Source organism: Balaenoptera physalus (genome assembly GCF_965194825.1).
Source record: "Balaenoptera physalus genome assembly, chromosome: X".
Classification (NCBI taxonomy): domain Eukaryota; kingdom Metazoa; phylum Chordata; class Mammalia; order Artiodactyla; family Balaenopteridae; genus Balaenoptera; species Balaenoptera physalus.
In genome coordinates this window covers 48,346,990-48,374,729 of record NC_138903.1, presented here as the reverse complement: position 1 = coordinate 48,374,729, position 27,740 = coordinate 48,346,990, and the positions used below count along the sequence as shown (strand labels likewise).

The following is a 27,740-nucleotide window of genomic DNA, read 5'->3' as shown; positions in this document are numbered from 1 at the left end:
GAACAGGGCTTAGATTGCTACTTCCTCTTGGCTCCCTTCTCCATGACAATATTTAGTATAGGGCTACGCTCAGGGAATACAATATGTAGGTTCTAGTATTAGGGTACCATTTATAGGATACTTGCTATGCTCCTGGCACTGTACTTTAGATGCATCAGCTCATTTCATCTTCACAGCAACACAATGAATAAGGTACTAATATTATCCTCATTTTACAAGAGATGACATTAAGGCTCAGAGAGTGGAGTGGCTAGCTCAGGGTCACACACCTAGTCATTGATGGACCAGGGACTCAAATCTGTATTTTGGAGGTGGTAAATCCAGTGATTTTAAGCATAATATACACCTTCAACCTTTTATAGAGGTGTGGATTCTAGAAACCACAGGAAGGACATTTGTGGCTTGCCTTTCTCTACATCTTAAACTGATAGAAGATGCCTTGAATGCTTTTAAGTGGATCAGAAACTTTCCTGCCACAAGATGAACTCAGGGGATAGGTCACACATTCTGGGATCAGGAGCTGAGCACCAGGGACTTCCCTGGTGGTCCAGTGGCTAAGACTCCACACTGCCAATGCAGGGGGCCCCGGTTCAATCCCTGGTCAGGGAACTAGATCCCACATGCCACAACTAAGAGTTCTCATGCGGCAATGAAGATCCTGCATGCTGCAACTAAAAAAAAAAAAGATCCCACATGCTGCAACTAAAAAGATCCCGCACGCCACAACGAAGATTACACATGCTGCAACTAAGACCCGGAGCAGACAAATAAATAAATAAATAAATATTAAAAAAAAAAAAGGAGCTGAGCACCATATTCCTGCTTCCATTAAGAGGGCTGACACATAAAGGATGGCCTTCCCTGAGAATCTCCTGTTATCCAGGAACAGATTACGTTTTTAAAAGTATGTTGTTTAATCTCCTATTACTTTGAGATTTTCCAGCTATCTTTCTGTTGCTGATTTCTAGTTTTATTCCATTTAGTCTGAGAGCATACTTTGTATGATTTATATTATTTTAAATTTGTTAAGGTGTGTTTTATGGCCCACAATGTAGTCTATCTTGGCAAATATTCCACGTGAGCTTGGGGCAAATGTGCATTGTGCTGTTGTTGGATGAAATGTTGTGTAGGTGTCAGTTAGATTCAATTAAATGATGGTGCTGTTCAGTTCAACAATGTCCTTATGGATTCTCTGCCTGCTGGATATGTCCATTTCTGATATAGGGAAGTTGAAGTCTCCAACTATAATAGTGGATTTGTCCATTTATCCTTGCAGTTCTATCAATTTTTGCCTCGTGTATTTTGGCACTCTAATGTTAGGTGCATACACATTAAGGATTATTATGTCTTCTTGGAGAATCGACCCTTTTACCATAATATAATGCACCTTTTAATCCCTGACAATTTACTTGCTCTGAAGTGTACTTGGTCTGAAATTAATATAGCTGTTCCAGCTTTCTTTTGATTAGTGTTAGCATGGTATATGTTCTTTGCATCTCATTACTTTTATCTATCTGTGTCTTTATATTTAAAATGGGCTTCTTGTAGAAAATACAGTTGGTTTTTGTTTTTGTTTTGTTTTAATTGACACTGACAGCTTCTGTCTTTTTTTTTTTAATTTTTAAAATTTTGTTATGGTAAGAACACTTAACATGAGATCTAGCCTTTAAAATTTTTTTTTAATTTTTATTTATTTATTTATGACTGTGTTGGGTCTTCGTTTCTGTGCGAGGGCTTTCTCTAGTTGCGGCAAGTGGGGGCCACTCTTCCTCGCGGTGCGTGGGCCTCTCACTATCGCGGCCTCTCTTGTTGCGGAGCACAGGCTCCAGACGCTCAGGCTCAGTAATTGTGTCTCACGGCCCCAGTTGCTCCGCAGCATGTGGGATCTTCCCAGACCAGGGCTCGAACCCGTGTGCCCTGCATTGGCAGGCAGATTCTCAACCACTGCGCCACCAGGGAAGCCCCTAGCCTTTTAAATTTTGAAGCAATTTTTAAGTCGGCTGTACTGTTTTTTTTTTTTAACATCTTTATTGGAGTATAATTGCTTTAAAATGGTGTGTCAGTTTCTGCTCTATAACAAAGTGAATCAGCTATACATAAACATAATATATGGAAGCTTCTGCCTTTTAATTGGTGTATTTAGACAAGTCATCATTAAAGTGATTACTGATATAATTAGATTAATACTTGCTATATTTTTAACTGTTTTCTCTTTGTTTCCCTCTTTTTTCCTTTGTCTCCTACTCTTTTCCTGCCTTCTCTGGTTTCAGTCGAGTGTTTTATATGGTCCCATTGTCTCTTGTCTCTTAGCATATCCATTATGTTAAGAAAATTTCTTAGTGGTTGCCCTAGAGTTCGAAACATGCCTTTACAACTAATTCTAGTCCACATTCAAATAACACTATACAGCTTCATGAATAGTTCAAATACCTTGTGACAGAGTAGTCCAATTCCTCTATCTTGTCCTTTATAACATTGCTGTCATTAATTTCAATTATCAGTAAACTATATTCACTGAATACATTTTTGCTATTATTATTTTGAACAAATCATTATCTGTTAGATCAATTAGTTAAAAAATAAAATGTATTATTTTACTTCTATTTATTCTTTCTCTAACAATCTTCATTTCTTTATGTAGATCCAAGTATCTGAGCTATCCCATTTTCTTTCTCTATGGAGAACTTCTTTTAACATTTAGCTGTGCAAGACAGGTCTACAGGTGACAATTCTCTCAATATTTGTTTGGCTGCTAAAGTCTTTATTTTTCACTTTGGAAGGACAATTTTGCTGCATACAGAATTCAAAAAGTGAGTGGTTTTTCCTTCAACACTTTGAATATTTCACTACACTCTCCTTTTCCTTGCATGGTTTCTCAAGAGAAATTCAATGTAATTCTTATTCTTGTTCCTCTATAAGTAAGATATTATTTTCTGTGGGCTTTTACAGGATTTTCTCTTTGTCTTTAATTTTCTGCAGGTCGAATAGGATATGCCTACATGCACATTTTTTGGTATTTATCCTGCTTAGTGTTCTCTGAGCTTCCTGGACCTGTGGTTTGATGGATGTAATTTGTTTTGGAAAATTTGTATCTGTTATTCCTCCAAATATTTCTTCTGTTACTTTCTCTCTTTCTTTTCCTTATGGTATTCCCATTACACATGTTACACTTTTGTACATGTACACAGTTCTTGGATATTTTGTTTTTGTTTTTTTTAAACATCTTCATTGGAGTATAATTGCTTTACAATGATGTGTTAGTTTCTGCTCTACAACAAAGTGAATCAGCTATACATATACATATATCCCCATATCTCCTCCCTCTTGTGTCTCCCTCCCACCCTCCCTATCCCACCCCCTCTAGGTGGTCACAAAGCACTGAGCTGATCTCCCTGTGCTATGTGGCTGCTTCCCACTAGCTATCCATTTTACATTTGGTAGTATATATAAGTCCATGCCACTCTCTCACTTCGTCCCAGCCTACCCTTCCCCCTCCCTGTGTCCTCAAGTCCATTCTCTACGTCTGTGTCTTTATTCCTGTCCTTCCCCTAGGTTCTTCAGAGCTATTTTTTTTTAATATTCCATATATATATATATTTTTTCATTCTTTTTTCTCTTTGCTTTTCAGTTTGGGAAGTTTCTATTGTCATATCTTCAAGTTCATTGATTCTTTCTTTGGCCATGTTCAGTCTCCTAATGAGCCCACCAAAGGCATTTTTCATTCCTGTTACAGTGTTTTATATTTCTAGTATTCTTTTTAATTTTCTTAGGATATCTATCTCTGCTTAAATTTGCCATCTGTTCTTGTATGTTGCCCACTCTTCCCATTAGAACCCTTAGCATATTAGTCATCCTTATTTTAAATTCCTGGCCTGATAATTTCCAAACTCTGCCATATCAGTTTGGTTCTGATGCTTGATTCATTTCTTCAGATTGTGTTTTTCCTTTTAGTACTCTTTGTATATTTTTGTTGAAAGCCAGACATGAGGTATGAGGTAAAAGGAACTGAGGTAAATAGACCTTTAGTGTGAGGTTTTATGTTTATCTTGTTAAGAGTTAGGTTGTGTTTGTTGGTTGCTGCATTTGCGGGTGTCAGAGGCTAAAATTGTTTCTAGAGTCCTTGTTTTTGTTTCCTATGTTATCTTGGGTTTACCTAGAGACTCTTCCATAAATAGAGTACAGGCTTCCAGTTCTTTCAACTGTAACCTCCTGCTTTTACACAGGAACCCAGCTGATATGGTGGTCATGCATGGGGGGAGGAGAAACATTCTATAGTTCTAGGATTAGGTCTCAGTCTTTTAGGGCACCTAGCCCCTGGAATATGCTCATCATAACTTCTTTCAGCTTTTTTCCTGCCTTAGATGAAATGGAAAGACTAAAAAGGTTTGGAGTTGGGTATATCCCTTCCCATACATTAAAGGCTAGAGGAGACAGTTTTCAATACTTCCCTTCTCCCAGTATGGTTATATTCTCATAAAACACAAGTCAGTTAGCCTTAGGTCCCATGGACTCTGTGGTTCAAAATGTAAAGGTAAAAAGGTTACACTGTCCCAAGACACTAGAACTGTATATTTCTAGAACCCTAGAGTACTATGGTTTGAAACGCTGCTTCCAGAACTTTATGGATTCAGGCTCTAAAGTCAAAATCTCTTTGGCCTATGGCTCCAGGATTCTGTTTCAAGGGTGCTCTTGTAGGTGGGGTACAAGACTGAAGCCTAGATGGACCCAGGACTCTATGGCTTCTAAGCACTATAAGGCCAGTGCACTGTATTCTTCTGACTATATAGTCAAACAAAACCAAGCAAAACAAAGCTGTGGTCCCTTGACAGTTCTGAATCTAAAATGACTACAATTTTAATGTTTTTGACTCAGGCTTTATGATGCCAGAGTACTCTAGCCCAAAGTCTCTATGACTCTGGGCCTTTATGAGACCTGGAGGTTTGTGGTTGAGGCTCATGATGGGTTCAGGCCCCATAGTCCTATGTTTCAGTGTTCCTAGGATTCTGTGGCTCCATGTCTACATGGCTCCTGATATGTAAGGTACCAAGACTCTAAGGTAGGCCTAGGCCTATAAGGTCCAAAGGTGATGGGATGGCAGGGTGTCTTGTCTCAGGGAACCACTGTACCAGCACTCTCTGCTTTCTGAGCTTTCTAAATCAAGAGCTATGAACGATCCCCAGGGTCCTTGTTACCTGCTTCATTTTGGTACCAAACATGGAGCCGCTCGCGTCAATAACAAGCACCACGTTTTTCTCAACAGGTGGAAGGCTTCTGGGTGCAAAGTAATGAACAAAATAGCCATCGCAAATCTGGGAAAAAAGAAGTGGAATGAACAAAAACTGTGAAAGCCAGTCTAAATCAAGTCCCCTCTTATTTTGCTGCATAAAACCCTGCTCTTTTCCTTCCTAGGCCTTATCACTGTTGCTATTAAATAGGCATTTGTGGGATTGTTTGCTCAATGTCCATCTCCTCCACCAGAAGTGTATCTCTGCTGGTCAGGCTGCCAGCCCAGGGCCTGCCCCTGAGCTGTGGAGAAAATGAGACTGGCTTGTGGCCCAAGGCTCCAGGGATCAGGATCTCTGTAATATGTGAGTTCCTGTCTGTGAGAGCTGGGCTTGCATAGTCTTGAGGGCCCCTAGGGACGTTTTGCCTGGGCTCCAGGAACTGAGAGTGTTGTTTTAACCTCCCTCTATAGAGTGAGCCTGAGGCCCGGCTCCATTGCTGCCAGGGGCTGGGAGTTTGCAGGGCCTCCCTCTCCTCCTTAAACCTCCTTTCTGCTGTTGCTGGGCAGAGCAGGGAGGGGAGGAGGGAGCAGAGGCTGAGTGAGCTATTTGTTCAGAGGGGATTGGTTAGACCAGGTGCAGATGCCTTGGGCTATCGGGGATATGATTGGCTGCTGACCCCCTTCCCCCACTCCATCTCTCCTTCTGCAGAGCCTGGGGCCTGGGACAGTTGAGGGAAGCGGAGGGGGAAGCTGGAAGGGCCCCCAGGACCAGTGGCAGCTCAGCCTAAGGAAGTATAGGCTTGCTGAGGGTCTGTGCTGCCCAGGAGCCTGAAGCAAGTTCTGTCCTGGGATAACCAGCTTATTCTCCTCTCAGCCCTTCAGGCATTCTCTGGTCACAAAGCTGGACACACTATCTCCTCCCGTCTTGGAGGGCGGGAGGGGGGTGGTGGAGAGCAGGAAGGAGATGGGAGGACATCTTGCTCTTCCCCTCCACCCCAGCCTTTGAATTAATTCACAAGCACAAGCGTAGGCTTTGTCTGCACTTTTTCCTGGCACTCTACAGCAGTTCCCCAAGCCCTGGGTCAACCATCCTGCAATTGCCCAAGCCACAGGCAGAGTCCAGCTGTCCTTCTGTGTTCTTCCCATACCTGGGTAGGTGAGAGCTTCTGGGAAAATCACATTCCTACCTCTCCATGGTCCCAGGCTCACCAGTGGCCCCACACCTCACATCCTATTATATAAACCAGAGGCATGACCCAGGTCACCAACCTCTCACACTCCCTTCAGCTGTCATGCCACCCCATTCTCAGGAAATGCCTCCCCTCCCTCCTCATGAAAAAATTAAGGGCACCAGGCCATGTCCCTTGGACTGCCCACCCCACCCTTGCACAGGGTCCACACACCTATATGCCTCCTCCCTCTACTGAAAGACAAAACAATCCTTCCCTGACCCCATGCATGCCCAGCCTCCAGTACCTCCTCCACCAGCCAGACTCCTACTCTCCAACCCAGCCCATGCACCTGACTGGGTCTTCTTTAGAGTTTAAAAATGTTAGGGTTTCCCTGGTGGCGCAGTGGTTGAGAGTCTGCCTGCCAATGCAGGGGACATGGGTTTGGGCCCTGGTCTGGGAGGATCCCACATGCTGCGGAGCAACTGGGCCTGTAAGCCACAACTACTGAGCCTGCGCGTCTGGAGCCTGTGCTCCGCAATAAGAGAGGCGACGATAGTGAGAGGCCCGCGCAACCGCAATGAAGAGTGGCCCCCGCTCGCCACAACTGGAGAAAGCCCTCGCACAGAGGCGAAGACCCAGCACAGCCAGAAATTAATTAATTAATTAATTAATTTAAAAAAAATTATGTTGGTGTCTTTTCCATCCACTAAGACAACCTCCATTCATCCCGATCCCACCCAAACTTCAAATCAGCTCCTTTCTTCCCAGTAGCATGCCAAGGTAATGAACTCGACAGCTGTAATGCTCTTCTCACCTCCGGTTTACTCCTCTGCCCACTGCAGACTGGCTTCCAGCCCCACCGCTGATCCATCTCTCACCAAAGGTAGCAACGACCAGTTGGTTGGAAAACTCAGTGGGTGTGTTTCAGTCCTCATCAGACTGCACCTCCCTGATATATTATTTCACAATTGACAATCACTTCTGGTCCTCAGAAGAATCTTTTCCCCTGAGATTCAGAGATGATGAACGGTCCTTATTCTCCTACCAGCTCTCAGGCCCATCGGATTCAGTCTCTTTCTTCATCTGCATTTCCCCCCCTGTCCCTTAAACAGTGTTGCCTAATATTTGTCTGTCATGGCATGCAAAGAAAATGATTACGTTTGTGTAGCACAGTGGAGGGAAGTGGTGGGGATTTAGAGCCCTGAATAGGCTGATGGCAGCTCGTGGGGCCAGATACCCCAAGGGCTGTGGAGATCAATAGCTCCTAGACTGGGAAGCTCTACCTTAGCAACTGCCGTCCTGGATCTGTTCTTCCGACTCTATACATTTGGCCTGGGTCACCTCCCTAGCTCTCTTGGATTCAACCCCTGAATCTCCACTGCTGACCCCACAGCTCTTACCCCAGTCCAATGCTCTTCACTCTTCCCCCTCCACAACTTCATACCCACTCACCATTGGACCTGTTCCCTTGGATGGCTGAAGCCTCCAATGTATGCTGCTCAAACAACAAATTCATTACCTTCCTCCCGTCTCACCCTTGCGTGTCTTTGTCTTTTAGAGGCACCATCATGCACATGGTCACTCCAGATACAAACCTGAGTGTCACCCCTGAATCCTCCTGTGTCCCTCACTCCTCACATCCAACCAGCCACAAATTCATGCTGCTTTGATCTGCTGGATATGTCTCAGGTCCACCCCTCCTCGCCATCCCAAACTAACGAAGCCCAAATTTAGGGTTCCTTTCCCTCGGGTTTCCCTGTTTCTCCTGCGGCCCCTCCCATCCATGCATCGTTGTAGCAGCTGCACGGTCTGGTCTTTCAAAACACAAACCTCATAGCGTCATTCCCTCTCAGGGCTCCCTGGGCATGTTCAACATAAATTTTATGTTCCTTATCAAGCCCCTGTAACACTCATGGCCTTCAATCTCACCTCTTAGCATTTCTTGGGCCTCAAATCAACACTCCAGGAACTCCAATCTACTTGTAGTTCCCTACACACCCCTGGATATTTCCAGCCTCCATTCTCTGTATCATGCAGCCCTCAGTTTACTAGACTGCCTTTGCCTTCTGAGAGCCCCCTTCCCAACTTGGTACACTTCTTTGAATTCTTTAAGACCCAGGTCAGGCTCCCTGACCTCCTCACCCCTCATGATGGCTTCCATCATACTTATGTTGTCATTGACAAAGCACTTCTCATCTTGCGTCATTCTCGTGTCTCTCTGTTTCACCTGGAGACAGTGAATAAGATCTGTGTGTGATTCACTTCAGGGTTCCTGACATCAGCCAGCAGTGGGCATACCGGATTAGGTGCCCATGGAGTGAATGTGTTGGGCTTTGAAAGGCGGGCATACTCATGTAAAATGGGAGGTGAATTGAGGGGTTCTTGGTTGGGGGATGCAGGAATCATAGCACACAGTGGATGGGAGTATCAGTCGTACTATTTAATGCCTAGTTCCGTCTGTTCTATCTGTATCTTTACTCCAGGCAATGGTGGGAGAGGTAAAGAATGAACAAGCAGACAAATGCCTCAGTTCACACGTGCGTGCACACACACACACACACACACACACACACACACACACACACCCCAGAACACCAGGTTAAGGCCCTGCTGCCACCTACTGGCATGATACCCTCAGCTCCTATTCTGAGAGGGTGAATTCCTTCTATTCCCCTTACACATCAGGCCTCTGTTATACCTCTGTGCCTCTGCATATGCTATTCCCCTCTCTCTGCATGCCCTCCCCTTCATCCTATCGGTCCAGGTGGAGGTAAAGTCTATTCAGTTTTCCTATGCTAACTTAAAGGCCAACTCGTTCAGGAAGGCTCTCATGAAACCCTCCTCAGTGGTATCCATACGTAACCCATTACAGATTTATACACAGCCCTTAGAACCTTTTATGACTGCTCTGGCTCTATGTATTGGGTTACCTCAGGATGGGACATTTCCAAAGGGAGATTACGGCTGTGTCCAACTCATTCCTGACTTCCCAGAGTCACTGAGGGCAGGACTGGGCTAGAGCAGTTTCCTGCTTGATGGAGATGAGTCTACATATGAATGAGTAAGTAAGTGCATGAGGAGAGGTGTAACCAAAGCACTATACTAGCCCAGAGCAGAGAGAGGAATTGTACGTGGGGTGGGGTCATCATGGAGGTGGCCCTGAAGCAAGGTTTTCAGGGATGAGGAGGACACTCACCAGTGGAGAAAGGAGGGAGAAGACATTCCCAGGGCGGCAGATAGTATGAGCACATAATCAGGCACAGATGACTGGCGGGTGCAGGTGATTTGGGACATTGGTGTGTGGTGTGGCATGGTGTGGGGCAGCTGGAGGATGGTTTGTGTGCTGGAGGCAGTGAGAGGTGTGGTGGGAGAAGCAGGCTGGGACCAGACACCTCAGGCTGCCATGCAATTGTTGTTGTCAAGCCAAGGGTCCCGGATCAGCCTCTACCCCTCTGGTAGAGCGTGGGACCTCTGCACGTTCTTCGTGAGTGTGTGAGCTCAGAATTTAAGGGCTCCCTGTTTAGGCAAATGGCTCAAGTGAGGCAAATAGAATTTTTAAAACTTAGAGACATCCAGAAAGCCCAAGAGAACATGAGAGTATCAGAGCTGCAGAAAGTGGGAGAGACTAATCACTGGCCAATGGTTGCCTTTCCAAAAGGTCTGGTTAAGAGTGGGCTATGACTTGCTTCAGTTACGAATGTATTCAACTGGATCTTGATTCAGTTTATACAGTTCCGGGTCTCCAACTCTTTGGGGGACATATGTGCTTCACCAGGTGTGAAGTCATGTGTCGCTACACACCGTCCTGTCCGTGTTCACTAGTCCTCACTGATCCCTAGGGAGAAACAAACGCGCACCTTGTGGAGGCCAGCGCCTTGTTTCCCAGGCCTGTCTGACTCCAGAGCCCACGCTCTTTCCATTCTCCTGGCCCTCTCACCTGCACGTCTCCAACGATGTCCTCCATGACTACATCATACTGGACCACGAAGTCGGCCCTGATGCCTGAACTGGAGAAGGCAGACTGGTCTTGCAGTGTCGCGCAGACGGTAATTCGGACACTGGTCTCTCCCCTCTCAATCCTGGTGGATGGGGGCGAGTCAGCCTCACCTGCATGGGTGGGGAGGGGGTAGGTGGGATGGAGAGCTCGCCAGGCAGAAAGCCAGGTAAAGGGACATCAAAAGAGGCAATATCTGGGGAGGGTGAGAAGTAAGCCCTGCACCACCTGCTGCCCCTTTTGCCTGCAACGCCCCTCCACCTGCCCAAATGCTACATTCCTCTCCCAATCCTACAACCAGCTCCCCCTACTCTGCCTCTTCCACGAGCCCAGCCTGACAGACCCAGCCCCCACTCAGCTCCCAGGCTCTGGCAGCCTGGCCCTCACCCACAACTTCATCCTGGCTCATTTGCCATCCATCCCGGGAGCCCAGTCTCTGGAGGAGTGTCACGTCCCCAGGAGCCTGGATCTCCTCCCGGAGAGACCGTGTCGTGTGTGTTGTGGAGAGAGACAGATACACAGTCAGGGCCTCGGTCTCCTCCCATGCCCCTTACTGCTGTGGGAAACTGCAGCCCAGCAACGTTCTCTTCTAGATAGAATTTCATGTGTTTTCTTCCCCCTCTGGCTTCTTGACTCTCAGAATCACGTGTGTGAATAAGACTTTTAGCGCCTCATGAAATCACAGATGAACTTCTGGTCCCGGATGTTTGCTGAGCTGGCCACAAGATCAACTCCTCTGGAATTTCAGCCCAAGACAAATGTCCATTTAGACATGCCTCTGTGCCTCCTTTTTTCCAGAAAATGGAAACTAGGGAATTCTGCTCCCCGCCCCCCTTTCCTGCTACAGCTGTCAGGAAGCTTAGGGGCAAACTGAGCCCCCATACTCTCTGAGGCGCCTGCTTACATACATTCCCTTGGCTTCCTTCCTTTCAGAGGTCTTTGTTCTGTTTTATCCCCACAGGATTGGCTCTCCCCTCCGTTTTAACCTTTAAGGAGAAGGGGGGGAGGGAGCTGCCATTTATAGCTCAGGGTTTAAGCGTGCAGGCTCCAAGGACTCAGATGCTGCCTGTGGGCCCCTGGACAAGTTATTCACACTCTCTAAGCCTCAGGCTCCTCATCTGTAGCACAGGAAGGATAATAGCTCCTCTTTCATAGACAGTGTTTGTGCGAATTCAATGAGATCATTTATGTAAAGCATTTGGAACCATACTTGGATCTTAGTAAGTGCTCGATAATGCTAATGATTACAATTATCATCAGGTCTTCATTACTCTGTACCGGTGATTTGCAGAGAGGAATTTTCTCAAATTCTCACAGTGGTCCTGGGCCATCGATTGCATGTCGCCATCGTACAGACGGGAAAAGTGAAGCAGAGCCAGTGAGTGATTTGCCTGCTGCCCCACCTTTGGAGAAGGTCAAAGCTGGGATTTGAACCCAGGTCTGTGTCTGTCTCTCTCCTGTCTGTATTCCATACTGTCTCTCTGGGTCAGCAGGGTCCAAGAAGGTAGGACATCCGAAGCTAAACAGTTTAGTGAGAGTGGTCACATGACATGGGTGATTTCTCTGTGCCTGTCCACTTGTCCCTCAGCGGAGGCGTCTAGGCCGGATCAGTGGTTCTCCAATCTGACTGGACATCAAGTTCACTTGCAAATGGGTCAAAAAGATAGGTTCCTGGGCCCCTCCCCAACCTATTGAAGCAGACTCCAGGAGGGTAGGGTCCAGGAATCTGTATTCTGACAGCTCACATAGCGATTCTACTGTAGCCAGTGTGGCCTTCAAACACCTTGAGATGAAAACAAACAAACAAACAGACAAACAAACACCTTGAGATGAAGTTTGAAGCAAGCCTGGCAGCCAGGATGTCTCTCTGGCATACAGGGCCTGAGATGATGTCCTCTGGGGCAGCCTGCACTTCACACTGTCCTCCCATTGCCCTTCCATTCTCAGTGGTGATTCCAGAGGAAAGCAAGTGTGGCCTCTGCATCCTTTAGTAGAATAAATAGGAAAAGGTTACTGATCAACTCATTCAGTCATTCACTCATTCACATTTACTGATTCATTCATGCATTTGCTCACATTACATTCACCCACTCTTTCCTTTACTCACACATTCACTCATTCCCCTTTTCTTTCCCATTTACTCTCTTCATCAGTCAGAATGCCATCAAAAAGCAGATGGCTCACTCAATCAGTAAACTGAAGATAAATTAGCGAAGACATGTCTCCTGGGGCACAAAGTACTCTGTGTGCTACCCGTCTACTATCTAACGTGACGCTCACGAAGACCAGGTTGGGTGAGCTAATGCTCTTCGCATGTTACAGGCAGCAGGCATGAAGCCAGAGAGGGCCAGGGACATGCCCCAGGCCACACAGGGACCCTGTGAGGGAGCCGGGGTATTTTAACCCTTGTCGCCTGTCTCCCAGTCAGGACTCCTTCCACCAGAGCACACTGACTGCTGACTTGTATTCCATAATTAGCATGCGTGTACACAATGCCTATATTTGTACATAAAAATGTGTGCCTGTAACTGTACATTTGTGCAGATGTTCCTCACACAACATCTGTGATTAATAACATGCCTATATGCAGAAGAAGGGTGAATCACTTGCTCATCTGGGCTCCCACAAACGCAAGTGGTTCCTTTTGGTGCTGTCACTGTTTCCCCTCACTGTTCTTGAGAACAGGCCACCCCAGTACCCAGCACGGGCCATGAACACTGTAGTCACTAGCAGAGGTTTGTGGAATGAACAAGTAAATGTCTGAGTGAGTTGAGTGAGCGTCTGTGACAGATTGGGATGATGCGTGGGGCCTGTGACAAGCCCCAAGCAGAGAATCAAAGCACAAGTTTCTAGAGTTTTGGAGCATAAGCCATGCTCTTTGTCAAATAATTACCCTCCTTTTGAGAAACAGCTACTGGCACCTGATGATTGAGTTAAATCACTGGCCCTGGTAGAGTTTGAACACCTAACCATGGGACCCCAAGTGACCACGCAAACTGAGCTGCCCATCCTAAGCTTGGTGTCATCTGATCCGCCAAGCCATAAATTTGGACAGGCAATAACAACACTCCAGGGCTTCCCTGGTGGCGCAGTTGTTGAGAGTCTGCCTGCCAATGCAGGGAACACGGGTTCGAGCCGTGGTCTGGGAAGATCCCACATGCCACGGAGCAACTAAGCCCGTGTGCCACAACTACTGAGGCTGCGCGTCTGGAGACTGTTCTCCGCAACAACAGAGGCCGTGATAGTGAGAGGCCCGCTCACCGCGATGAAGAGTGGCGCCCGCTCGCCGCAACTAGAGAAAGCCCTCGCACAGAAACGAAGACCCAACACAGCAAAAATAACTAAATAAATAAATTTATAAAGTTCCTACCAAAATTCTAAAAAAATAAATAAATAAAATAACAACATTCCATCACCAAAAAGTAGCGGTATAAATAAAGTCAGTCTGGAGCAGGTCCGGAAAGCAAAAGCGAGTTATAGGAGGCACAAACTCCCATAGTCCCTACTCGTGCCACATTGCTTGCTCTCCCTCAGCTCACTTCTAGGCCCTTGTGGTGAGTTCCCAATAACCAGCTCACTGAAGAAGAAAAAAACCCAGGAGCATGGTTTGCAGATGATGCTGTATGATAAGTAGGGACTAACTGGAAGTTAACAGCCCCACTTAGATGTGACCCTGATGGGAAGTAAGGAAGGGAAATTCTCCTAGGAGGCAAAACTCGGAGCTGTGCGTCTGGTTGATCTCTTAATTCAGAAAGTGACCTGGCCGGGGCACTGATCAATGCCAATTAACAGTCTTGTCAGATGGTCAGACACTGGGAAGGAACAAGATTGGAGACCTGAGCAATAACAACAAGGCAGCAAAATACTTAGAGAGCACTTATTATGTGTAAGGCACAGTCTAATTGCTTTGCATACGTATATATGAGGAGTAAGTGAACGGATCTTTCGGAATGGGCTGAGTGTGAGAATATTTGTGTCTCGTGTGAATGCTTACAAAAGGGAGCATGATAACCCAGCCTGTCGAAATCTGTCAACCTCTTTCTCTAGACATTCCAGTGCTTGTTAGATGAGCCAGTGAACAAAACTGCCATTGTAGAAGGGATGGATGTTATGCAGGGATTTGACATGGATTTACCATCACATGGGTTGACTTGGCTACCAACACTGTTGAGTGCCCAATTTCTCAACAGCAGAAACCCCAATATGTCACCATTTCCTGGGGAGACCAACAAGTCCTTGGATGACAGAGGGATTGGACCTCTTCCATCAGGGAGTGGGCATCAATTTATCCTTATGGAAATAATCACATATTCCGGAATGGATTTGCCTTCCCTGGTGCTTTTACCAGCACCACCATCCTTGGATTTTCTAATTACTTTATACACTTTGTACATCATTGAGATATCCCATACAATTTTTTTTTCTGGTCAAGGAACACATTTCACAGTGAAAGAGGTAAGACAAATGGTCTAACGACGATGGGTGATCACCCATAAGCAACCGCCTTTGCAGAAGGGTGGGATGGCCTATGGAAGATTTAGTTCTGGTGACAGTTAGGAAACAACACTTTGTGAGGTCTGGGGGCTATCCTGCAGAATTCAGTGTATTCTGTGAATCAACAACCAATATATGATGCTCTTTCTCCCATAAACAGAATACATAGGTCTAGAAATCAAAGGGTGGAAATGGGAATGGCACCTCTCATCACTTCACTTAGTGAAACAATTGCAAAAATTTGATTCACAGGAAGTTGAGACTTCCACCTGGCCATTTGGAGTTCCTCATGACATTGAACCAATAGGCAAAGAAAAGGGTGTTTACTATGTGGCTGGGATGAGTGGTCCCAACTATCAAGGGGAAATAGGGAATCTCTCTGCTACACAATGGGGTAGGGAAGAGCATGTCTGGAACTCAGGAGATTCATTGCATGATCCTAGCACTGCCATGTTCAGTGGCAAAAGGTCAATGCATATTACAGCCAGCCAATACAGGTAGGACCCCCAAGAGCTCAGATTCCACACAGTCATTGTGGAGGCAACCTCTAGGGTCTCAGGAGCATAACACACAACTTGCAGTTCAGGATTGCTGGACCCACTGGAGCAGGGCTTAATCTACCTTCTATATATGAATATATGAGTCCCAGGAAATCCCCTAGTACCTTCATCCACATCATACACAGTGATGATCCAAAGATTATCCAAATGATACAATACCCATACACTCACAGGACATGGTGGTTCAATGTACAATCTAGTTCATAGCTTGTAGCATATCTAGAATGGGTTGCGAGGTAGGTAGAAAAGGAAAGGACATCACCCAAAAATTCCTAGACTGGAGGCTGGAGATAGTAGGTAATAAGATTTGGGGTCATCTCCTTTTGAAGGGATGAATGGCAATTGTACATGGATTAATAGTATTATGTTGAACCAAAGCATTTTTGAAAGTGTAAGTTTGGAGAAAAATATTGTTATCCATTTTGTTTTCACAAATGGTTGGTCTCTAGTAGATATTTGTTTTCTTTTCCTCCCTCCCTCCCTTCCTTTCTTTTCTTCCTCTCATTCCCCCTCCCTCTCTCTCTCTCTTCTTCCCCACACCCCACTCAGCATTCATTCTACCTTTTGTTTTATTGAGTCCAGGTGAAATGTTGCTGTAGGGTTTCTATTCTCAATGCAGGGGTAAAGGGCAGATAGGATGGTGGGTAATCACCCCCCAAGGGAGTGAAAATTGGTCTTTGTGGGGGACAAAAATCACAAAAAACTTTCACAAAAATTACAATAGTTTGTGGCCCTCTAAAGCTCAGCCCTACCTGAGGAATCTTACTCTTTAATATTTAATTTCTGTTACTGGATTTTCTTGGGTTTCACATGAGAAACAATGAGGAAAATACACAAAATGTATGCAAGATCAACACTACAGAACCATGGCAAATAGATGGCTATGATTGGAAGACTTTCAATCTATTGCTCATTCTTGCAGAAGTGACCTGCTTGTGCCTGTTGGCTGCCATTGACTGCCTTTATGTTTGATCCTCAGTGGCTCTGTGTGTTGTTTGGGCTTTGAGAATTAAAGAAAAATGGCTTTTATTTAATTCTACAAAAGTTATTCAATCTATCACTAATTATGTCAAGTACTGAAAAGAAAAATGTTGATGATACCTGAATGAATATCCAGCAGCTAGTTAAGTTTTCTCATATCCAGCAACACTTAAAAGTTAATTACACTAAAAATAATTTTTAAGAAATTAATTTAAAACTTCATTTGTTTTACTTCTGCTGAAAAAATAAGTTTTGAATAGTATTTTAAAATTTTGATTACACTGCTAATATCATCAGTTATATAAATTGCTAATTTACATATGTACTCTGATACCTTACAGTGTAAATAGGTTACATTTAAAGTTGCTCAGCAAATAAAGTTAAATGTTCATAGCTTTTACAAATTGTTAAACTTTTAAACATTTTATTTAGTCATTATAAACCCTGTATTGAATAAAATATCTTCTTATGTATAAAGTGCAAATGTACATAGTTATTAAATAGATATACAGTTTATCTGTGGTATTCAAATTTCATGGGGGGTAGCAATTAGGACAAAAATGTCTAAATAGGCTTCTTGGGGAGTGATAATAAAAAATAGATAAACTGCTCTAGGGCCTTTTCCCACTCCTAGCCAAATGGAGGATATATGATACATTCTAGAATTATTTGGAATTAATGATATACTGTGGGAGTTCTTTCATTGTAGTAGTGGCCTCCAAGCTGATAAAGGTGACAAAAACCATGAACCAGGGTCTATCCCCATTTCCCCTGGCACTCCCTCTTCCTAGTTCTGGCCACTCCCCACTTGCCTGGAACTGGACTTGATTTCTTCCTCCCTGCCTCACATGCCTTCAGTCCTTACACTTGGGTAGTGAGAAAAAGTCCATCACTTGTCCTGTCAAGGTCTAAGCTTTGTAGGAAAGGAGAAGAGGTAGGGAGCCCTGCAAACCTAGTGGTCTGCAGAGGGAAGGTAAGTGGGAAGGTCAGAGTTCTTCATGACTGATTCACCCTTATCTCTATCAAGCACTTTGAACTAAATTTTTATTAGAATCATAGTCCCCAAATTCCTTGTCACCCCTCACCATCACCGCCCCCCCCCCAGCCCATTCCATTTTCAGATGGACATCACCTGGAAGTCTGAGAGGGCCCTGGACGTGGTACCCACCCACTAGAGAGTCCTTCCTAGGTCTAAGCTGCCTCTGGCCTTGTCTACCTCTCCCAGGTACTATCCACCCTGAGACCATGGCCTATGGAATTAATCGAAGAACCTTTGCCTCCAGTGAAGAACACCTCGTCAGCAAAAGCAGGTCTCAATTCATGACCACAGGCAAGGAACTAACTTGCTCCAGGTGCAGCTTTTTCTTTTTTAGATCTTGTTCCCTAAGCAGCAAACCTTGTTCCTTTACTGCTTACAGAGTCTACAGGAGGGGAAAGGCAGCTGTTACTAGAGCCTCATTGTCTGCAAGACTCTGTCCCAGATAAGGAGTCTGGTAATGTGGCAATTAGATGATGAGAGCTTCCTGGAAAGAAAGGTCCAGGGAAATACTCCCCAAAACAGGGCAAAGGTGGATCTCTGATTGCCTGCGGGCCGCATGCCTTAGTGGGCACTGGAGCTGGGAGGACATCTTCAACTACACGAGGGGACTTTGGCACTTGCCTCACAGTGCTCTTCCCTACCCCAACTCCTGCCTCCATCCTGGGTGATTTCACTGTCCAAATGGATAACCCAACCAATACTCCATCTTCGCAGGCCATTGACCCCTCATGTCTAGGAACCATCACCTTCTCTCCCGTTTAACCACCTACTCCTTGGACCTTCCCATCACCCAGAGTTCTCTCTGCTGTCTTCTTAAATATAATCATCCCATTGTCTGACCATCTGACTAGTGCCCCAGTTTATCCTTCCAGTTCTCTCAACATTCCTTCCCAGACACCTAGAACATGGCACGTAGCAGGCACTTAGTATATTCACTTAATGTTCTGCCTTGTTCATAGACTTCAGAGGCTCCTGTCCACAAACCCCTGCACTGTCTCCCAGTCTGTCACACAATCTCATCTTCCTCACCAAGCCTGCCTGGGTCCCATGGTCCATCTCTTCCACCATTCTGTGAACCTACTATGTGTCAGACACTGTGGATACAGTAACGAAGATTCAGACTCACACTCACTGCCCTTGGTCTTGTCCTTATTCCACAACCAAACAACAGAACGAAAACCTTGGAATAAACTAACACTCATCTTGATTCCTACAAGATTACTGAGCACCTTGCCACGGGGAAGGGGTCTCCCAAAAACCATGGGCTCCATGCTCTACTGGGGCCTCCCCACTGCCTAACATCCTTCCACAGTCCCCTCTCCAAGTCCTTTCTGTACAGTCCCTTCCCACAGGTCCTCCCCACCCACCTCCTCAGGGACTGGGCTGCACGAGTCAGCCTTCAACATCTCCCTGTCTTTTGGCTCCTGCCTGCCCAAGTCTCTCTCTTTTCCCAAGAAAATCCCTACTTGTTCCTGTATCTCCCTTTAGCTACCTCCTTCTCCCTCCTTCTTGTCTCACCCAAATTTCTCAAAAGGAGAGTCTATACTTGTTCAATCTCCTCTATTTTTCTGCTCCAGACTTGCCCACCTCAGGGCTCTTCTTCGAAGTGTGCCCTCTATGCCTACAATCCCCATGACTCCTCACACCACTGCAATCCTGCCTGCTCTATAGGCTAGAGATGGGGCCCAACCTATCCCAGAGAAACATGCTAATTTTGCTCTACTGAATTTGACAATGTCACCTAAAGCTAAGCACAGATTGAGGTGGAAACTTTCCCAATTCATTTTAAAATGTGATACCAAAATGTGACAGCCCACCAAAAAAAGCAATAAACTCAGAAATGGCAAATAGATTTAATGTAAAATGTCAATTTCGATTGATTGATAGTGGCTGCCTAGAGTGCTGTGTTGAGTAGGTTTCTGAGGATGCACCCTGGCTCGAAGAGAAAGACTGCTGGGATTAGGAATATCTGAAAACACAAGTAAAAGAAAATCAAAAAGTCAATTGATATCCACCAAAAAAGAAGGAATAAAATGCCAAAAGTAGTGTTTTCTCACACTCTCCATGTGGTCCTCCAACCTTGGCCTTCCTATAACCACCCAGCTCCTCATCCCATTCCCATGAGGCCCGGCTGCCCCCAAGTCTAAATAGATACCTGAAATCTCACTTGTAGGAGAAACCACAGGCACCAGAGCTGCCACTGGTGCTGGCACCAGCTCCACCAAGGCCCGCGAACAGCCCAAACGTGAGAGTGGCTGTCAGGCTGGTGCTAGCACCAAAGCTGCCACTGGCACTGGCACCAGCGCTGGCACCACCACTCTCCTGGGCTTTGGCTTTAGCTTCAGCTCCCGTCTGGATCCGGGCTTTGGCCCAGGGTCCAATATCAGCTTCGTCCCAGTTGCAGGGCCCAGCAGCATTCTCAGAGCCGAGCCCAATGCCCATCCGAGCTCTAATCTCAGCCCTTGCCTTGGCTTCAGCTGCAGCCTCAGCTGCAGCCTTCATATCTGCTTCCATTGCCTCTCGGTACTGAGCTGCCCATTCCTTGGGATCCTTCTTTTGTACCTGAAATAGGAATAACAACCATCTGAAGGATCAGAATCTGAGCATTGAGCGCCTACAGGATGCAAATTATAGTAATACAATAAATACTACTAGTAATTATACACCTAATATTCCATCCCTGCTCTGACACTTACTATCTCTGCGACCTTGGACATAACACCTGACAACCTCTCTGAGCCTGAGTTTTCTCATCTGCAGTAAGGCAGTGACATGTCAGTTGTAAGGATTAAACTATTCAGATAAAGTGTTTGCACATTAATACAGGCTTCAGAATGTTCATGCATGAGCTGCAGGCTGCTCTGCACACAGCCTACCCCAAACAGTGGCACCCCATGCTCTTGGTATGCCAAGCTTGGACAGCTCTCCAATTACCTTACAGGCAAACTTGAGGACTTTCATCTTGCTGGTCTCATAGTAAGAGCGCAGGCCCCAGAAGAACTCATACTCAGGCGGATTACTATTAGGGACTCTGGCATAGTCCAGGTACCTTGAAAAGAGAGGTTCAAAGCCTTTATGTCTGTAAGACCACTCATGGCCCACTCATGCATTTAGGTGGCAAACTCCCCCACTAAATACTGCAGCTTTTCTTCCAATATTCAGCCCTCACTGGTCCCGCCCAGCAGCCACGTGGAGGGGCAGGGGGCACGTGTAGGGTATTTGTTCATAGGAAGGCCACGAGTTTTGTGCCCCTTGTCACAATAACCCAGGTTCCTGTTGGGTGTGTTGTAAACAGAGGAGCCATTTCTTCAGGCCCCCTGCTCTGAGCACACCCCACCACGGGGCTCGTCCGTGGCCTGGCTGAACCCGGGGACAGTCCACCCTAGAAAATGACTGTACGGGAAGAAACAGTCAACCAAGAGCAGTGGACTCCATACATACTCTCGACCATTTGTGTGTGAGCCCACAGGTGTGTGCTGGTACACCTGTATGAGTGCCCACATGTTCTCCAAGGACCAAGAACAGGGTGGGCCCTGGCCAGAAAAGTCAGGAGGTCTGGGCTTCAGGTCCAAATGGATCCTTTACCAGCCGGGGCCATGCTCAGACTTCCACTCTCCGAGCCCTAGGCTCCTCAACTGATACAGGGGATGAGGTGACAGCAGCTATTCTGCAGGGTAGTTATGAAAATGAAATGAGATGTACTAGTCAAGACCCCAGCACAGTACCTGGCTGCTTAAAGCTACCATTCTATGGCATTTCTTTATGGAGATTAATTTCTATGAAGCCCTAGCTAGCATAGTAAAAAAGAACCAAGGTATTGGGGCCAGGATCTAAATACAACTCTTCCGTTTGCTACCTGTATAATAACCCTGAGCAAATTACTTCACCTCTCTGAGCTTTAGTTTCCTCACGTGTACAATACTGGTGATGACAATCCCTCCCTTGAAGAATTGTTCCAAAGGCATATGTGAGAGTACAAGTAGGTCAGGAAATGTGTGCTTCTGTTCTCTGCCACTACCTCAGGAATAAACTACCACCTGCATACGCACACGCACGTGCACCACAGCTTTATTACTCAGTTCTAAGACAGGCAAAATGCATGGAACACAGGAACACTAGACAGACACTTACTTCTGCTTCACAAACTCATCAGTAATGAGCTTCTTCACATCCCCAAAAAGCGAATGATGTATCCTGACAGCAGAAAATGATAAAATACATACATACATACATAATTGCATACATAGATAAATATAATCGGGGCTGTTGCACTTCCCAGATGTGGGCAGAGACATTTCCAACATGGAAAAGAGGCTTCCAACATAAGATGGAAGCTCCACAGAAGCCCAAGAGTCAGTGAGACAGACAGCAGAGTTCAGGACCATTTCCCCATCCACCCAGGTCAGAACCCTGGACCCTCTACCCAGTCCAGCAACCCCGCCCACTCCACCAGACCACCAGGCTGATGCAATCCTGGGACCATCTTCTCTTGCCAAAGGACAACACAGACAGCAAGCACTGACAGAGCCCAATCATACCCAGGGCGCAGCCCCAACTTGCGCAGCACCTCCCAGATGACAGCTGCAAGGGGAGGCAAAAGGAAACAGGGATAGAAAATGAACATGTGGAATTCCGACCATGATCCCCCATTCAGCTGCCAGCCCAGCCACTCACCCTCACTGGACCTATTTCCGTTCATGAAGATGATGCTAAGAAGCACCATGAGGAGACCCAGCTTTGGTGAGTCCTTGGTCCTAGGGGAATAATGGGACAGAGAGAAGGTTTACATCCAGCAGCCATCTGCAAAAAAAACACACCAGCCAGCTCACTAGGCTAGCTTCTCCCAGATTCTTCAGATATGAGAGAATTCTGCCCAGTCTGTGCTTCAAGCTCTATGTGACCCTGGGCAAGGCACTTAGACTCTCCTATTCATAAAATGGGAAAATCACATTCTCCTCTCCCCAGGTTGCTGAGAGGATAGAATTGTACTTGTACTTGTCAACCCAGTACAACCCGGACACCCAGCCAATGTGAGTCCCTTCTTTCTCTTCCAGACCCCTCAGCTCCAAAAGAATTCTAGGCACGGCCCCACTGATGTTCCTGCCCTTCAACCCTCATGATTCACCCATATCAGGAAGCCCTCCCTTAAGAACCACTCTACCAAGGTCAATAGGAAGAGACAAGCAACAACAGGGAAGCTTCTGGAGATACAGAAAACTTGACAGTAGGAATGACCTGCCTCAGGCTTCTACATCCTCCAGTCAATCATAATCAGGTATCACTATTGTGTGCAGGGCTCCAACTACGTGCAGGAGCTAGAATAGGGGTTTTTAGGCTCTGTCTTTCCTGACTTCCTAAGGGGATGTGGGGAGAGGACAGGGATGGAGTAGTACCATGGGCAAAAGCAGAAGCCTCCCTCCCACCGCAGCCCTTTCCCAGCTTACGTTCCTAGTATGCCTGCATCAGTGGGCTCTAAGGTGCTGAGAAGAATATACAAGTGGTCATTCTTATCAATTTCCTTTAATTGGATCCCAAATACCTGCGGATGGGGAAAACAGCTTGTGAGATCACAGAATTCAGCTTCCTGGGCATCCCACAGCTCCCCCTGTGCCTAGGGGTGTGTGTGTGTGTGTGTGTGTGTGTGTGTGTGTGTGTGTGTGTGTGTGTGTGTGTGTGTGTGTGTGTGTGTGTGTGTGTGTGTGTGTGTGTGTGTGTGTGTGTGTGTGTGTGTGTGTGTGTGTGTGTGTGAGACAGAGAGAGAAACATCAGTGAGATAATGCACTTAAAGCACTTAGTTTAGTGGCCAGCACATGGCAAACAGGCAACAAATGCATTACTTTTAATCAACATCATCTTTGTGATTAGTGGGAATCTAGGCAGCCAGAGAGTGGGGAATGAAAGGGAGAGATGAGCATCTGAAGTACATTATAGGACATGTCCAGCAGTGGACAGAAGTCAGGACTAAGCTGGGTGGCTTGGGTCCTAGCTGTGATTTTACCACTGACTTGCTGTGTGACCTCAAGCTAGTCTATGCCCCTTGCTAGGCCACTGTCTGCCCATCCTCACAGTGATGGGGCTGGATTAGTCTCTGTGGTACCCCCCAGAAGAGACATGTACACCTTTGTTTGATTCAAGGCTACCCCATTGCACCCATCCCCCAGGTCCGCCCCTTCACCTTCTCCAAGGAATAGCCTGCTCGTTCAATGATTTCAGGGTACACATCAGTGTATTCTTTGATGATGTCCTTCAGCATGTCTGCAAGGGGAGAGTGTTGCGAGCACCTGGGCAGAAGTGAAGCCGGGTGGCCCCCATACCCAAACTAAAGACCCTTTACCAACCCTGCTGTGGGTGGCACAAACAGGTTCTGAGCTAATGAACAGAGGTACTACTACTGCCAAATTAGAACTTTAGGAGGACATAAGTGGGAGCAGGAGAGCAAGAAATGCCCTCAGCACATGGGGGAGAGGGCAATGGAGAACAGAGCTGGGGGAAAGGAGGGTTAGTAGAACTCTACCTGAGCGTTTGATGGGAATCTTCGTCTGGTCTTTAACCAACAGGTACTTCACCAAATCATTGGCCTGGGAGAGGAGGAAAAGATGGAACGATCAAAACATGCTTGCAGAAGACTTGAGAGGATGGCAGAGAAGAGGGCAGGCAAAGCAGTGAATAACGCTGAGTGGAGAGGACAGGTTTCTTACCCTCCCTTGCAAAAGGGCTACATCCCGAGGTGGTGGTGTTTCAGGCTCTTGGGATGACTGGAGCTTGGCGGCTCTGCGGCGAGCCTTGCCCCTACGGGCCTTAGGTGACCTCAGAGAAAGCAAAGCTCTCCGGGCCCAAGCAGCCAACCGAGTCCTTGATGCCCTGCGGGCCCAAAAGGCTATGGGGCCCCTTGAAGCCCTGCGAGCCATTGAGGCCATTAGGGCCTTTGAGATCCTTCGGCCGCCCGTGGTTCCAGAAGCCTGACTCTGATCACTGCTGCCATCCTCTTCCCCATTCAGATGCTTCACCTGCATCAATGGAGAGCAAGCACAACATTGCCAGATGGTGCAGATGGTCCTTTTTCCTCATCTTCTCTCTTCCTGAAGTCCCCTCTAATCCCATCCTTGTAGTAACAGCCTGAGTCTTGGATTTGTCTTTCACTGTTTTCCAAGCAGGAGTTTCACCTTCCCACCAGGCCAGAAGCAACCCAAGGGTGGGGCCTGAGGCTTCTCCTCCTCCTCTGTGCACCACTGGCTCTGCTTATACCACCCTGGACACGTCACTCCACCTCTCTGGGACTCAGCTTCCTTCTCTACAAAACTAGATTACTTTCAGGATTTAATGAGATAACCTGTGTGAATGTGCCTAGCTTAAGGCCTGACATATGGTAGCTAATATGTAAATATAAACTGCATTTCGTTCAGATTGCAGCTGTTCGTATTCCTGTCTCACGTGCCCACCAGTCTGTAAGCTTTCTGAAAACAGGAATTATATCACATTTCTCTTAGTGTCCCGCCACAGCCTTGATGAGCAGAGGGAACTTTCTAAAGGTTTACAGAACCATGAGCCAACTGAGAGAAATAGAAAGACAAGGGTCTTACCTTTCGGGCTTTCTTGGCCTTGACCTTGGGCCGAGTATCCTGATTCTCCTGAGCCTGTGCAGCTGCACCCTCAGGCTCAGGTTCATCTGCCAGAGCCTGAGAGGCAGCAGCCTCAGTCTCCAGGGTCTTTGTATTGACCTTCGTATCAGCCCCACAGCTGACCTTTTTGGTCTCAGTAGCAGGCACTGTCACAGCCTGAGGGTCAGTATTCTGCATCTTGGTTTCAGCTGCCGGATTCTTCGTTTCAGCTGCCAGAACCTGGGTATCAGTCAGCTTAGTGGTAGCTGAGGCCTGAGTGGCAGATACCTCCTGAGCCTCTGTGGCCTTTGAGACCTCTGTGGTCTTTGAAACTCCTGCAGCACTTGAGACCTTCATGGCCTTTGAGACCTCTGGTGCCTTTGAGGCCTTCGGTGTCTCTGAGACCTCCAAGTTCTGGGTCACTGTCAATAGGGTCTGCATCTTCAAGCCACGGTCCTCTTCTGAAGCTTCAGCCTGCAAGAGGAAACAGGGAAGCTCACAGACCTTCTCCCCACCCCCAACTAGGCAAATGGCCCCAAAATTCCAGGGCCTCACTTCTCTGACCCATACTAACTCCCGCTTGCAGTGTGCTCTGACCACCTCAGCCCAACAAGGTCTCCCTTTCCTCTGAGCAGAAGAGGGGCGGGCCTACTCTCCCTCCCGCCTTCCTTCCTCCCTCCTTCCTTCCCTCCTCCCTCCCTCTACTTGGGGGAGGGAGGCGGCAACGAAGCAGGGAGGTAGATGGAGAAGGGCTGGGGAGGGGAGGTGCCAAGAGATTTGGGGCAGCAACAGGGGCTGGAGAGCAAAAGCAGCTAGGGAGAGGGCAGAAGGAGGGCTTACCTGGAAGTGGGTTGGACCCGTACCACTCTCGCTTGTGTCAGACATGTCTCAAGTTGGCCTGGCAAGAGCTGAGCCTGAAGAAGAGAAGGCCTGGGTCAAGAGGCGAGCTCACTTAACGTCCTCTCTCCTGCTCTGCCTGGAGGCTGATACCCACCTTCCCTAGGGTCCCAATCCCAAACCTTCCCCCCACCCCCCAAGGACTCCGTTCTCAAATTCAGTAATCCAGAGCGCCTAGATCTCAATTCTCTGCAGCCGTACCCTCCCCTACTCCAGGAAGATGTGCCAGCGCGGCAGCTCTGAGGACCCCGCCCCTTTTCCCAGTGCACACCCCCCCCAGCCGCAAGTCGACAGTGCGCATGCGCATCCGTTGCAGGGCCCATCTCAGCCCCGCCCGCTTTCCCAGCAGAAGCTCTTTCTTTGATGTCCACCGTGCACATGCGCATTCGGCAGCTGGCTCGTCTCCAAGCTGGCCCTTCACTACACGCCCCTTTCCAGAGACCCATAGTGCGCATGCGTAATAGAGACTCAGTCCAGTACCTTTTTCCAACACGCCCCTCTCCAAGTTCGTAGTACCATTCGGTCCCGCCCCCTCCCCGACAAGCCTCCCTCTCAAATTATCGCAGCGTCTGGTGGTCCAGGCCCCTCCCCTACCGACATCCAGCCCAAGTCCACAGCACCGTCCGGTCCCGCCCTTTTTCATTATACGCCCCTCTCCAAACAGGGGCCAAGCGCATCTTGGTTCCGCCCCTTCCCTAATACACCCCCCTCCTCAAATCAGTATTGAGCTAGTGATTCCATCTTGGGCCCAGCCAAACAGGGTCCTGTGCCCTCCCTTCCCGGCCGGATGGATCCGGTACGATCCGGTCCTTAGAGCAGGATTTCTCCAGATCCCAGAGGGTGGGGCCGACCCCTCCCGGGCTCGGATCCAGAGCTGGGCCTCGCTGCTCACCTCGTCTTTCTACTACTCCTGAGTGCGTCCACTCCCTCTAAGCCCCTCATAAACTCAGAGACTGCCCTCCCCCCTCCAGGCCGGAAGTGGTCCCGCCCCTTTCCGCCTCCCTAGGGGGCCTCCGTCCCAGCCAGTCTGCCCTTCCCCCCGCCCGCTCCTCATTCCTTATCCCCCACTCCGTACCACTCCGTATTCCCTCTGCCTTGCTCCCTGCTCCCTATTTCTCCATCGCCGTTCCTGTTTACCCCACAGAATTCCTTATTCCCATTCCTTACATCCTCCTTCATGCTACCATTGCACCCCCTCCCCCAGTATTCCTTAACCCTTCTCTACATCCCCTGTTTTCTTCTCTGAATTTCCACCTCCCCTCAGTATTCCCCTTCCCCCTCATATTCTCCATCCACTACTTAACACGCCCGGTTCCCAGTTTTTCTCCCCCTCTTCCTCAACTAGCCTCTGCTCTCCAGTCCATACAGCCTCCTACTCTCTCGGTCGTCTTCGTTGCCTACATCCCACTCCGAGTAACCTCTCCCCTAGCTTCAGTGGTGCAGTAAAAATTGCCCACCTGCCTGGCTCTAGGTTCGAGTGGACTGGAACCACTGTCTGGAAACCCCGATCTCAACGTCCCTCACCTTGTCCTCTAGCGAGTCCGGAATTCGTCTGCCCTCTCTCAGTCCCTCTCGAAGTCTCAGCCTCCTGGACTAGAGCTGCAGCCAGCCCAGCCCAGCCCAGCCCCTTTCCGCAGCCCCCTGCCACCCCCCTTCTCCTTCCTCGGGGGTGGGGCAATGGGGCCCCGCTCGGGGCTGTCTGACGCCGAAGCCCGTGTTTATGCCACTGTACCAGGCTCGGTCTGAAGCCATTCCAAACCAAAACCACCGCCTCAAAGCGA

General features: G+C 47.5%; 2 protein-coding genes across 6 annotated transcripts in view; both read right to left on the bottom strand.

Moving 5' to 3' along the window:
* Positions 1-10,567, bottom strand: part of ITIH6 (inter-alpha-trypsin inhibitor heavy chain family member 6) — a gene marked incomplete at its 5' end in the record, with an annotated part of 35,047 nt that extends 24,480 nt beyond the window's left edge. Inside the window, 2 exon segments of the mRNA XM_082445676.1 lie at positions 5,193-5,309; positions 10,334-10,567. Coding sequence (XP_082301802.1) covers positions 5,193-5,309; positions 10,334-10,567 — 351 coding nt within the window.
* An 8,731-nt stretch (positions 10,568-19,298) lies between these two features.
* MAGED2 (MAGE family member D2) lies at positions 19,299-27,629 on the bottom strand. 5 transcript variants are annotated; one of them, XM_082445176.1, is made up of 13 exons: positions 27,484-27,629; positions 25,903-25,976; positions 25,045-25,536; positions 24,163-24,471; positions 23,979-24,042; positions 23,640-23,719; positions 22,909-23,003; positions 22,139-22,218; positions 22,003-22,045; positions 21,596-21,658; positions 20,399-20,513; positions 19,620-20,026; positions 19,299-19,433 (listed from the first exon to the last, which is right to left on the bottom strand). In XM_082445176.1, the coding sequence occupies exons 2-12, from the start codon at positions 25,945-25,947 to the stop codon at positions 19,628-19,630; spliced, it is 1,785 nt and encodes a 594-aa protein (XP_082301302.1). In that variant the 5' UTR covers positions 25,948-25,976; positions 27,484-27,629; the 3' UTR covers positions 19,299-19,433; positions 19,620-19,627. The 5 variants fall into 5 exon arrangements, with proteins under 5 accessions (XP_082301302.1, XP_082301305.1, XP_082301303.1 ...); XM_082445179.1 differs by lacking the exon at positions 27,484-27,629 and adding an exon at positions 27,417-27,441; XM_082445177.1 differs by lacking the exon at positions 27,484-27,629 and adding an exon at positions 26,852-26,928.
* Between the last annotated feature and the right edge of the window lie 111 nt (positions 27,630-27,740).

Bases quoted from the DNA above. Each gene is read 5' to 3' on its own strand.
- MAGED2 (XM_082445176.1), bottom strand. From the start codon at position 25,947: ATGTCTGACACAAGCGAGAGTGGTACGGGTCCAACCCACTTCCAG. The intron at 24,472-25,044 runs GTAAGACCCTTG...CCATTGATGCAG, and splicing joins AGGCCAAGAAAGCCCGAAAG to GTGAAGCATCTGAATGGGGA. The intron at 22,046-22,138 runs GTGAGTGGCTGG...CTCCCCTTGCAG, and splicing joins CGGAAATAGGTCCAGTGAGG to CTGTCATCTGGGAGGTGCTG.